The sequence below is a fragment of the Dioscorea cayenensis genome, chromosome 8 (assembly GCF_009730915.1).
Source record: "Dioscorea cayenensis subsp. rotundata cultivar TDr96_F1 chromosome 8, TDr96_F1_v2_PseudoChromosome.rev07_lg8_w22 25.fasta, whole genome shotgun sequence".
NCBI lineage: Eukaryota > Viridiplantae > Streptophyta > Magnoliopsida > Dioscoreales > Dioscoreaceae > Dioscorea > Dioscorea cayenensis.
This window is the reverse complement of record NC_052478.1, coordinates 10,428,183-10,441,297: the sequence shown is the minus strand read 5'-3', so window position 1 is coordinate 10,441,297 and position 13,115 is coordinate 10,428,183. Positions and strand designations below refer to the sequence as shown.

At 31.4% G+C, this 13,115-nt stretch overlaps 2 protein-coding genes across 2 annotated transcripts; both read left to right on the top strand.

Moving 5' to 3' along the window:
* The first annotated feature begins 3,609 nt into the window (after positions 1–3,609).
* Positions 3,610–4,368, top strand: LOC120267265. The gene has a single exon (XM_039274943.1). The coding sequence runs from the start codon at positions 3,610–3,612 to the stop codon at positions 4,366–4,368; it is 759 nt and encodes a 252-aa protein (XP_039130877.1).
* Positions 4,369–9,868: 5,500 nt separating this feature from the next.
* Positions 9,869–12,809, top strand: LOC120266408 (ribosome biogenesis protein BRX1 homolog 2-like). The gene is made up of 8 exons (XM_039274034.1): positions 9,869–10,152; positions 10,289–10,430; positions 10,538–10,616; positions 10,794–10,918; positions 11,658–11,759; positions 12,092–12,160; positions 12,249–12,347; positions 12,433–12,809. Exons 1-8 carry the CDS (start codon positions 9,968–9,970, stop codon positions 12,562–12,564), a joined length of 933 nt encoding a protein of 310 aa, XP_039129968.1. The 5' UTR covers positions 9,869–9,967; the 3' UTR covers positions 12,565–12,809.
* The last annotated feature ends 306 nt before the right edge of the window (positions 12,810–13,115 follow it).

Here is a 13,115-nt window from a genome sequence, read left to right as displayed (position 1 = left end):
AATTATATATTTTTTTCAAAAAAAAAAAAGAGATAAAGAATGACATGGATGCCAACTTAGCATCCACATCATTCAGACTACTAATTCGACCTATCTATTCCATCTAAATAACATTACTCATATAGAATGATGCTATATTTGCATAATAAATTTACTGAATAGTTTCCTAAATGATATGGATGCCAACTTTTCATCCACATAATCATTCACGTTATTTTTTTTTATAAAAACTTCAAATCTAGAACTTAAAAATTCTTAAATTCTTAAAATTATAAAAAATTATAAAATCATATTTAAAATTCAATAACCTTAAACCCAAATACTATGGAATTGATATTAAAAATTCTAAAAGCTTGAATTTAAATATTAAACCCTAAAATACTAAGCCCTAAATCTTAAACCCTAAACTTGCGATTTATAATTTAGGATTTAGGGGGAGAGTTTTCGGTTTACCATTTATAGTTAAGACTTTAAATTTAAGATTTAAATGATAAAGAGGAATTTATTTAGAAGAAAAAAAAAAGAAAAAAGAAAGAGAGAAAGAATGGTGTGGATGCTGCATCACATCATTCAGGAAACCTATTCGGTAAAAATATCATTACTCATTTGACTCTAATTAAACTATCATTTTCAACAATAAATGAATGAGATCGTTTAAAGAAAATTATTATAAAATTATAAATGACAATATCAAAATTACCTCCAACTAATTATCATCGTTACCAAATACATATTGCAATAAGATTAATTACAGATAAGAAAAATAATTATTTAATAACCAAAATTAATTAATTTAATCAAAACATGATTTTCAATACAAAATTAAATTAGAAATATATTTTGATAACAATTAAAAAAATAACAAATGAAATAGTAATTAAAAACATTAAACTAAATAATTGATTGATTAATGAAAACTTCACCTTCATATATATATATATATATTCTGTATTAGTAAAAATGAGATAAAATAGGATATTTATTATTATTTAAAACTCATGAAAAAAGATAATCTATTTGTATTTTTAAAAGTTATATAATAAGATAATTTAATTTAATATTAGTATATTATAAATATTTAATATTATTATTATATTTTATTTACGGTAGAAAATTATTCCTTACCACGTGTCATGCTGGTCTTATATATATATATATATATAATAAAATAATATGAGAAATAGACAGAATTTATAATATTTAAATTAAAATAAGATAGGATATTTATTATTAATTTTATAATTTGATAACTAATATTTCAATTCGATAAATAAAATAGTTTTATTTATTTAAAAAGATAATTTATTTGTATTTTTAAAAGTTAAATATTCAAATAATTTAATACCCCTATATATATATATATATATATAATATGATAAATAATATTATAATTTAACAAATAAAAGACTTTAGTTTATCATGATATAAATTAACATATTTCATATTTTAAATTTTAAAAAGTTATTTTAAGAAATAAAATAATAATTAAAAAATATTAAACTAAATAATTGATTGATTAATGAAAACTTCACCTTCATATATATATAAATATTTAATATTTAATATTATTATAATATTTTATTTACATTTTGGTAGAGAATTATTGATGCAGCTGTATATTCGAGACCGTTGATTCGCGCATGAATACCCGGTAACAAGCTTCCAACACCTGTTGATCAAAGATATCCAGAAACTGGGAAAGAGAGTAAAATCTTATTACTCAAGGAAATAAGGATTACAAAATTGATTTTCTCTTACCCGTATGTTTATATTATATAAGCGAAAATAGCACTAAGAAAGGAGATAATTTCAAATTTTACCAAAATAATAAATTTTCAAATATCAACAAGAAAATAAAGATCTAACAAAATAAAGACAATTGCCACAAACAGCCCTCAAATCAAAAATTTCTATCCTAAGATATAACGAAATCAATTATTACTAAAAATTAAAAAATTAGGGTTTTCAAGGCCTAAATGATGGAATTTGACCAAATTTTGGTATGACCCACGAGTTTGTGTCCCACAAACTCATGACTTTTGTTCCTTGATCCGTTTCCCATCAAATAGACCCAGTACAACCATAAAATCTCGTCATCCGCCAAATTACCGAAATGCCCTTGCGTCGTACTTCTCCATGTACACACATGCCACGTCGTCTATGCGCCCGTCATCAATTATTCATTGTAACTTGCCACATGTCTTGCTTGTATTCTTATATATATATATATATAATAAAAAGGATCAATTTACATCCTCTATGGATGTTCAATTATCAGCTGACATTGATGAACATTATTACTATTTACTCCCTTCGTTCCTTTTTATCGGTTGTGAATAACCGAATCTCACATACCAAGAAAATTGGTTATTTCACATAATTTGATAAAAAATTAGTTATCTTTCCAAAATTACCCATAATTTATATCTTCACATTTATCTCTCATATTAAATTTCAAAAAGAAAATTGAATAGAGTGTTAGGGTAATTTTGGAAAAAAAAATAATAAATGTTTCTTGATGTTCAAAAATGACACATAAAAAGGAACATGGGTTTATGACAGATAAAAAGGAACGGAAGGAGTATTATACTGTTTCAAAAGTAATTATGTACATGTTGTAATAATTACATTGTTAGCTGTTGGATCGAGATCCAACGTATTGATAATGAATATCCATAGATTTCTTATATACAAATGTCTATGGAGGATTGATCATCTCTCTCTATAAATATATTAATGGATATCGAATAAATTTGTTTATCATAGATACAAAAGATATTAATTTATTTTGTATATATTTTATTTTTATTTTTAAATTTTAATTAAAAATGACATGCACGGATGACATATCAATTATATATTTTATTTTGTATATGATATATTTTATTTTGTATATAGAGCAAATGCGTATATATTTCCCTAGGTAGTCAGTGTGAGAGGATTTAAAAATGAAAAGATATTAATGTAATAAGCACCACTTGTAAGACAACTAATGAGAGCTTATCATTTGTAATTTCATTAATTAATGAATGATTATTTTATTCTATTTGAAAAGATGTATAATTAATGAAATAGTGTCTCATTAGTAAAATGGTGTGTCTATTTAATGAAGTGGTGTCTCATTAATGAAATAATGTGTCATTTTATTGAAGTAGTATAATGAAATGATGTGTCTTTTTAAATGACACTCATTATTGAAGTGGTGTGTCTCTTTACTAAACACCACTTCATTCCTATAAAAATAATCTCCTACCATCATTCAAGTCAATTGAATGACAAACAAACTCCTCACAAGTTCATTTGCTTTGTTCTTTGAGTGCACAAAAGATAGAAGCAAACTTTCACTTTGTAAAAGCCATTGTTGTCTTTGCTTGACTTTGGAAGTGCAAACCATACTCAAGGGTCTTCATTGTATCCTAAAGGAAATTCGCCATTGAATCCATTTTGCATCAAAGGTTTGAAATTAGGTGGAGGCGAATTAAGCCTAAAGGAAAGTGTTTCCCACGCCTTGAAGACTTGTGCACTACTTTCTTTCTAATCTCTTCTTCTTTATTCCTCAAAGAACCATTTCCACCAACAATCTTTAGGCTTAATTCGTCTTGCAAACAAATGGCTTCTTTGAAGGATTTAACCATGAACTTTGTGAAGTTGGAGAGGTTTGAAGGCGGAAACTTTCTAAGATGGCAAAAGAAGATGAAATTTCTCCTCGTTACATTGAAGGTGGCGTATGTTCTCACTACTTCCAAACCCGAAGAAATAGAAGGAGAGACCGTTGCGGAAATTAGAGAAAGGCAAAAGTGGGAAAATGATGATTTCATTTGCATTGGACATATTCTCAATGGGCTTAGTGATGCACTTTTTGATGTTTATCAAGACTCAATCTCAACAAAAGAACTTTGGGAGAAACTAGAAGCAAGGTACATGCAAGAGGATGCAACAAGTAAGAAATTTCTTGTGAGTCGTTTTAATAACTTTAAGATGATTGATGGAAAATCTATCATGGAACAAATGCATGAAATTGAACATATTTTGAATAACTTCAACCAACATAACATGCATATGGATGAGTCTATCATTGTCTCCTCAATTATAGACAAGCTTCCTCCATCATGGAAAGATTTCAAAAAGAATCTCAAGCATAAAAAGGAAGATATATCTCTTGAGCAATTAGGAAATCATCTTCGCTTGGAAGAGGAGTATAGAAAACAAGATGATACAAAAGATATCAAGGCTCATGAGAAAGTACATGTATTGGAAGAAGGGGAGTCCCACAAAAACTCCAAGAAAAGGAAAAAGTACAATGGAGAGTTACATGCACAAGATGGCCGCAATAACAAGAAAAAGAAAGAAGTTGTTTTCTTACAGTAAAAAGGTTGACCATTACAAGAAAGAGTGTCGCTTTTACAAAAAGATGCAAGAGAAGAATTCCTCCTCAAAAGACAATCTTGTGGCCGTGATATCTGAAATCAACATGGTTGAAGATAATGAATCATGGTGCGTTGATTACGGTGCAACTTCGTCATGTGTGCAAAAAAATAAAGATCTCTTCAAGACACTCAAGGAAGAAGATGAAAATCATGTGCTCTACATGGGAAATGCTTCAAGTGTCCAAGTCAAGGGCAAAGGGATAGTTGAAATTGAGTTTACTTCTGGAAAGGTTCTTACTTTGAAAGATGTGTATTATCTACGGAAGTTAGGAAGAATTTAATTTACGTACCTTTACTTAATAAGTTTGGGTTTAAGTCGGGTCTTTGAGGAGATAAGTTTATTCTCTCTAAGGGTGGGATGTTTGTGGGCAAAGGTTATTGTTGTGAGAACATGTTCAAGATGAACATTGCTAAAATTAATAATAATAGTTATAATTCTGTTTACTTTGTTGACTCTTGTGATTTATGGCATTATTGTTTGGGTCATGTTAATTTTGGCAAATTAAATGATATGATGAATCTTGATTTAATTCCAATGACTTCTAAACAACATGAATCTTGCACTACTTGTATGTTAACTAAGATAACAAGACAATCTTTTCTTAGGGTAGAAAGAAATTCTAAAATATTAGAATTGATTCATTCTGATGTTTGTGATTTACATAGTTGGCCTACTATAGGTGGCAAAAATTATTTTGTGACATTTATTGATGATTGCACTCGATATTGTTATATTTATTTAATGCATTCAAAAGATGAAGTTTTACAAAAATTTAAGATTTTTAAAACTGAAGTAGAACTTCAATGTGAAACTCTTATTAAATGTTTGAGGTCGGATAAAGGAGGTGAATACTATGATCCAAAATATTTTGAGTCTATTGGCATAATTCATCAAGTAACTGCTCCTTATTCACCACAACAAAATGGTATAGCTGAAAGGAAAAATAGGGTGTTAAAAGAAATGACAAATGCTTTGCTATCTTACTCTGGTTTGACAAGTGGATATTGGGGTGAAGCATTGCTAACTGCATGCTATATATTAAATAGGGTTCCTAATAAAAGGAACAAGATAACCCCATATGAACTTTGGAAGAAAAGAAAACCCAATCTTAACTATTTTAAAGTTTGGGGTTGTAGGGCAATAGTTAAAGTTCCGGAACCCAAAAGGAAGAAAATTGGTGAAAAAGGAATTGAATGTATCTTCCTAGGATATGCTAAAAATAGTAAAGCATATCGGTTCTTAGTAATTGAACCAAATGATTCTTATCCTATAAATACAGTTATTGAATCAAGAGATGCTATTTTTCAAGAAAATAGATTTAATTCTATTCCTAGGCCAAATGACATGTTATATTCAAATAACAAATGCAATCTAGAGAATAATATTTCTTCTAATGATACATTAGAAGAAGTAGAACCTAGAAGGACTAAGAGGGTTAGGAGGGCAAAAACATATGGCCCGGATTTCTTCATGTTCCTTATTGAAGGAACAAATGAAAGAATTCAAAGTCATACACCAATTTGTTTTAATATAGAAGGTGATCCTGAAACATTTGAAGAGGCTATGAAATCTCAAGATGCAGCCTTTTGGAAAGAAGCCATACAAGATGAAATGGACTCAATAATGGGGAATAAAACATGGAAACTAGTTGATCTCCCACCTGGTTCTAAACCAATTGGTTGTAAATGGATTTTCAAAAAGAAAATAAAAGTAGATGGAACTATTGATAAATTTAAAGCAAGATTAGTTGCTAAGGGGTTTACACAAAAGGAAGGAATAGATTATTTTGACACATATGCACCCGTTGCAAGAATTACTACTATTAGATTGCTTATAGCAATTGCTTCAATGTACAATCTTGTAATACATCAAATGGATGTTAAAACAGCCTTCCTTAATGGAGAATTGGAAGAAAAAATGTATATGAAACAACCGGAAGGGTTTGTTGTTCCCGGTCAAGAACACAAAGTATGTAAATTAATTAAGTCTCTTTATGGGCTTAAGCAAGCCCCTAAACAATGGCATCAAAAATTTGTTGAAGTGATTCTAGCAAATGGGTTTAAAATTAATGAATCCGACAAATGTGTCTATAGTAAGTTTAATTACGGAAAAGGTGTCATAATTTGCTTATATGTAGATGACATGTTAATATTTGGCACCGATATCAATGAAGTTATGAAAACAAAGAAATTCTTGTCTAACAACTTTGACATGAAAGATATGGGAGAAGCGAATGTCATTCTAGGCATTAAAATAATTAAGGATAACAATTATCTTAGTATGTCCCAAGCTCATTACATTGAGAAAATATTAAAGAAGTTTGATTATTTTAATTGTTGTCCTGTTTCTACACCATTTGATTCTAGTATCAAGTTGGAACAAAATAAAGGTTGTCCTGTTAGACAACTAGAATATGTTAAAATAATTGGATGCTTGATGTATGCCATGACATGTACAAGACCAGATATAGCTTATGTTGTAGGAAGGTTAAGTAGATACACAAGTAATCCAAGTAAATACCACTGGCATGCTGTGTATAGAGTATTAAAATATTTGAAAGGAACAATAAATTATAATCTAATTTATAGTGGTAATCCTTTAAATTTAGAAGGATATACAGATGCTAGTTGGGTAAATCACACTGAGGATCATGCTTCTACAAGTGGATGGGTCTACACACTTGGTGGGGGTGCTATTTCTTGGGGATCAAAGAAGCGGACATGTATTGCGAGACTCCACCATGGCATCCGAGTTTATAGCATTGGGCTGCATGTAGTAAGGAAGCGGAATGGCTTAGAAACTTATTACTTGAAATTCCTATATGGCCCAAGCCAATGGCACCAATATCTATACATTGTGATAATCGAGTCTACACTTTCAAAGGCTTATAGCCAAGTTTATAATGGAAAATTCGACATATTGGACTAAGACATAGCTTTGTAAAAGAGTTGATTATAAGTGGGGTAATTTCGATTAATTATATACGAGTCCGAATTAAATCTTGCGGATCTTTTGACGAAAGGATTGACAAGGGATATGGTGTTAAAAACATCAAAGGGGATGGGATTGAAGCCCATAAAATCATAATTACCAATGGTGGAAACCCAACTCACACTTGAGTAACATCAAGTCTTGAGTTCAATGGTGAAAGTACACTATTAGAGTAATTGTAAGTACTTGATTTGTATACATCCCAAGATTGAAAAGTACTTGGTTACCATGAGTTTACAAGAGGAAGATTGAGCTTTTAGCTCTTAATAGACCTATAAGCATATATTTGTTGGAGTGCCTGTCATGGTGGTGCTCTTGATAGAGTCTACCTATGTGAGAGTGAAGTGGGGCCGCTTCTTGGAGTTTAAGGGATTGACTCTAAAAGCTCTCATGAAAGGGATACTAGACACAAGACCATCTTAATTGTGTCAACTTCAGTGACATACAATGGTTCGAGATCTTATGCGTAAGGCATATACACCTGTTCAAATGGGATAATTGGTTCAAAGCTTGTTTACCATATTATTTCGGATGGGTGAAACTGTGTTTTGCTAGGTGAAAGTTTAAGTCTTAAAAACACTTTTACTAAAAACATGAGATTTCCAAAGTGATCGAAATTTGTCTTCATTTTCAAAATGGTGGGGGATTGTGAGAGGATTTAAAAATGAAAAGATATTAATGTAATAAGCACCACTTGTAAGACAACTAATGAGAGCTTATCATTTGTAATTTCATTAATTAATGAATGATTATTTTATTCTATTTGAAAAGATGTCTAATTAATGAAATAGTGTCTCATTAGTAAAGTGGTGTGTCTATTTAATGAAGTGGTGTCTCATTAATGAAATAATGTGTCATTTTATTGAAGTGGTATAATGAAATGATGTGTCTTTTTAAATGACACTCATTATTGAAGTGGTGTGTCTCTTTACTAAACACCACTTCATTCCTATAAAAATAATCTCCTACCATCATTCAAGTCAATTGAATGACAAACAAATTCCTCACAAGTTCATTTGCTTTGTTCTTTGAGTGCACAAAAGATAGAAGCAAACTTTCACTTTGTAAAAGCCATTGTTGTCTTTGCTTGAGTTTGGAAGTGCAAACCATACTCAAGGGTCTTCATTGTATCCTAAAGGAAATTCGTCATTCAATCCATTTTGCATCAAAGGTTTGAAATTAGGTGGAGGCGAATTAAGCCTAAAGGAAAGTGTTTCCCACGCCTTGAAGACTTGTGCATTACTTTCTTTCTAATCTCTTCTTCTTTATTCCTCAAAGAACCATCTCCACCAACAGTCAGAACCGGGTTTGACCGGCCGGTTGAACCGGACCCGGGCATTAGGCCGGTCCGGTTCAGCCTATAAAACTGGGCAGAGGAAAAACCGCAGTTGAACCGGATGAACCGGCCAGTTCAACCGTGAATCGGATGAACCGGACCGGTTCATCCGGTTTCAACAGTGAATTAAAAAAAAAAAAGCCAATGGGCATGGCCGTCATGTGGATTTCATTTCAATGTGGAAAACTTTTTTTGTATGTAAACTATCGATTTTTGAATTTTCTTACCATGCTTATTGCATAGTATTATATAAATGTATCTTTTATTGAGAATTATGAGCTATGGATTTAATTTTATGGATTTGATTTTAGTGTTTGAGAAAAACTTGATAAGATTAATTTTTATTTAGTGTTTTTATACTTTTTATATGGATTTAGTTTAATTAAATGTTGTTAAATGTTGTGTTTTTGAATGTGGAATGATTGGAATCAAGACTTGTTTTTGTAACTTTTTGTTTGATAGGTTGTATTTAAAAAAATTAATATAGGTTGTGTATTTGATTTAAAAAAATTAATATAATATTTAATGTATTTTATTTTATATTTTTATTTATTAAATCCGGTTAGACCCGGTTCGACCGCGGTTGGACCTCTTGACCCTTGAACGTTGGCCTCCTCCGGTTCAAAGGTCCTGTCCGGTTCTGACTACCTAGATATTTCCATGGCAGTACTATCATTTTTTAAAAATATATTATTTTTAAAATTTATTATTAATTTAAAAACTACCTTAAAATAAAAAAAAATATATAAACAAATAATAATAATGATGATGATGATGATAATAATAAGTAACATATTTTATTAAAATAATGCGGTTCAAAATTTTAAAATTTTAAAACATAATAATAACTTAAAAAAAAATTAAATTTATTTTATTTTTATGTTTTTTTTTAAAAAAGTGTTATTGAAAAATGACCAATATCTTGGTTTTTTATTAAAGAGTTCAATCTTGGTGATGATATGATTTTAATGATGCTTTCAAATATTAATAAATAATTTTTTTTAAAGTCATTTTAATAATTTAAAGAAAAAAAAGGGCTAAAATAGGAAGAAAAAAGAACAAAATTGTATTTTGAGAATAAAAATAAACTCGGGGGGTTTTAAACAAAGTTGCCCTCCTCTTCTTCAAAACCCTAGCAGCCACTCGCCGGCGACTCCTTCACCGCCGCTTTTCGCCATCCATCCTAGGGGTTGTTGCTAGGGTTGCCATTCAATGGGGAAGAAGCGAAAGCAAGCGGAAGTGCAAGAAGTGGTGAAGAAGGATGACACCGCCCCGCCGCGCCCCAAAAGGACTCTTTTAGGGTGGAAAGATGGAGCCGTTGTGAAGAAAAGCGATTCAGCGGTGTTTAGGAACAAAGAGAAGGTCCTTGTGACGTGCTCGCGGAGAATTAATTCAAGGTGAAATCTTTATGCTCTGTGATTAGTGATTAGTGATTTTGGGAGGGTTTTTTTTTATTTTTTTGTATGAATTTGTGTGGAAATTGGATGTTTTCAATGAATTTCGTTTGAGATGAGTTTTATGGGCATTGTGAAGGTATCGGCATTTGATGATGGATGTGGTGTCTTTGTTGCCACATTGCAAGAAGGATAGCAAGGTTGAATCCAAGGAGACTAAAGGGGCTACTCTTAATGAAATTGTTGAGCTGAGGAATTGCTCATCCATCTTGTTTTTTGAGGTGAAGGCCTGTGTTTTGTTTTAGTTATTGCATCAAATTTAGGCATTTGAAGTTATGCTGAATTTGCTGTTGTTTTGGTATCTGATTTCTACTTGTTTATATTGCAGTGCAGAAAGCAGAAAGATCTTTATCTTTGGATGGCCAAGTCCCCGGGTGGACCTTCTGCTAAGTTTTTAGTTAATGCTGGTATTTTTCCCCCCATTTTCATGATCTTCCCTTTAACTTGATCTGCAATTTTATATGCATGTTAGCTGCTGGAATCTCATTAGTAATGGAGAGAGCAGTCAATAGAGTGTTTTTTCCTGTGTGGAGTCAACATGGGAAGGTTTACTTGATTAAGTTTTATGTTTTTTGTTTCTTCAGTGCATACCATGGAAGAATTAAAGCTTACTGGAAATCATCTCAAAGGATCAAGGCCAATATTAACTTTCTCTTCAAATTTCGATGAGGAACCTCACTGGAAGCTTCTGAAGGAGTTGATAATGCAGGTATGTTTCTTTTTGTGTATAAATTGGTCTGTTTGCTTTGTAACTGCTCCTGAACATATTTGGTCAGTAGTGTGTCTTCTTGTAGAAATATCTTTGTCCTATGTTAATCCAAATCTAGGGATTTACAGTTTTTATGTTTGTGTAGAGTCTGAACATAATCTGTCGCCCTGATGTATTACTATTGTAATGTTAATGTCTCACATATGTTTTATACTCTTTTTTTTAAAAAAAAAAAAGTTTTGGGCTACCTATTCTCATTTAAACTCATCCCATTTGTGACTTTTATTTTTGCAATACCTGTGAGGTGAAAAGTTATATAGGCTCCAGTTTCTGAGAGTAGGATATAGTAATCCTTTATCAAGGCAATGATCAACTTAGTGTGCTTATGATATGATAATATGTTTTTGTTTCTGAAATCTAAATCCTTTATTAGCTTGTCTGCTATGTGTGCCTGCAGTTCTGTGTTCCATTTTTATTTGTCTTAATTGCTCATTCTTTCTGTTCCTAATGTGATTTTTTACTTGGTAGAGCTTGGACACTGATCTATGAGCTTTAGCCTGGTGTGTGTTGAGTTTCTAAGTTTTATTGCTGTCGTCTATAATTTCCTCCTTTCCAATTAAGCTACAATTCTACTATGTTGTTATTGTTCTTTCAACCAGAAATTCCATTATATGTTTTTCATTATGTTTCATTGCTTCACATGCATTGACAATAAATGTTTGTATTCTTTCTGCTGCAGACTTTCGGAACACCAAAAGATCATGGAAAAGCTAAACCTTTTCATGATCATGTTTTTGTGTTTTCAATAGTTGATCGCCACATTTGGTTTAGGAACTACCAGGTGATACCATCCTTCAATGCTGATTTCTTAGTCATGTTGATTCTGCATGCTGTGAGCTTGTGTGCTATGTGTGCATAAGTTTATTAAATTTCCTTCTCCATGCAGTGTCTTTTGCCATGTGGAATTTTATGTCGTATGATTTGTCACTCAAGATCAAATTCATAGTAGAGTTGGTTACAACTTAAAACATATGAAGTGCTACTTAAGGAACCATATGCATATGCGGATCATTGGCTTCATCCCTCCCTTATCACTATTTGCACATGACAGTCTTCTGTAAACTATATTAGTGTGATTTCTGAAACCAGTGAATCCATGCTATGTTTTCACAGATTTCGGTTCCTCATAATGAAATCGATAAAGTGGATCGCGGAGGTTTAGATAAAATGACCCTTGTAGAGGTATATGACACACACCCTGTTTCAATGTCATCTTCATCCACATACATCAGAGTTTATGAACTGAAAACATGGAAATGATTGTGAACAGGTTGGCCCAAGGTTTTGCCTGAATCCAATCAAGATATTTGGGGGCAGTTTTGGTGGTCCAACTTTGTATGAAAACCCATTATACATATCACCAAATCTGGTAAGAGCCTACTGAATCCCATGGCCAGTCTAAAATTTTCACGATGTTTTTAAGTTGAATCATTTTGACACAATGTTTGTTCCAGGAACGGGCCCAGCTGAAGAGGGAGAAGGCCACGAAGTATGTGAAGAAGGTCAAGGCCAAGACAAGGAGGAAGATGCATGTAATGGAAAACCCTCTGGAGCCTGATGAGTTTGCTGATTTATGGAAAGAATGATCTTTTGGCAGTTGCCGAGCCTGCTGATGAATGAAAATCAGATGTACTTCATTGCATCTTCAGTTTGTTGAATTAATTAGAATTGAAAATTGATGCTTTTAGATGGTGTGAGGAGCTCACAAGGATTTAGAGCAAGAGTTTTGTTCTTGATATGTTACATAATCAAGGGATTGTTACCATATGAATCTCAATGCTTTTCTATTTTGTTTCATTTTGATAAGCAGTTGAGATGAATTTGTTCTGAATGTGGTAATTGCATTGTGTTTTTGCAGGTATTTCAAGAGACTGAGAAAAATCGTATTTCTTAACTGTGTATATTCGGCAAAACTAATTGCTATATATATATATATATATCTCAGTTAAAACTTATTTTTGCTGGACTATTCTTGCAGAACTTTGTTATGTTCAGTGTATTCTTTGGTATGTTGATGCCTTTTTTTTTTGGTTTTATTTCCGAGAGGGCAAAATTTTGTGTTTTTTATGAGCATTATAAAAATAATGTGATAATATACTTTTGAGAAACATAAGTTAGATGATTATTTTTATATTAA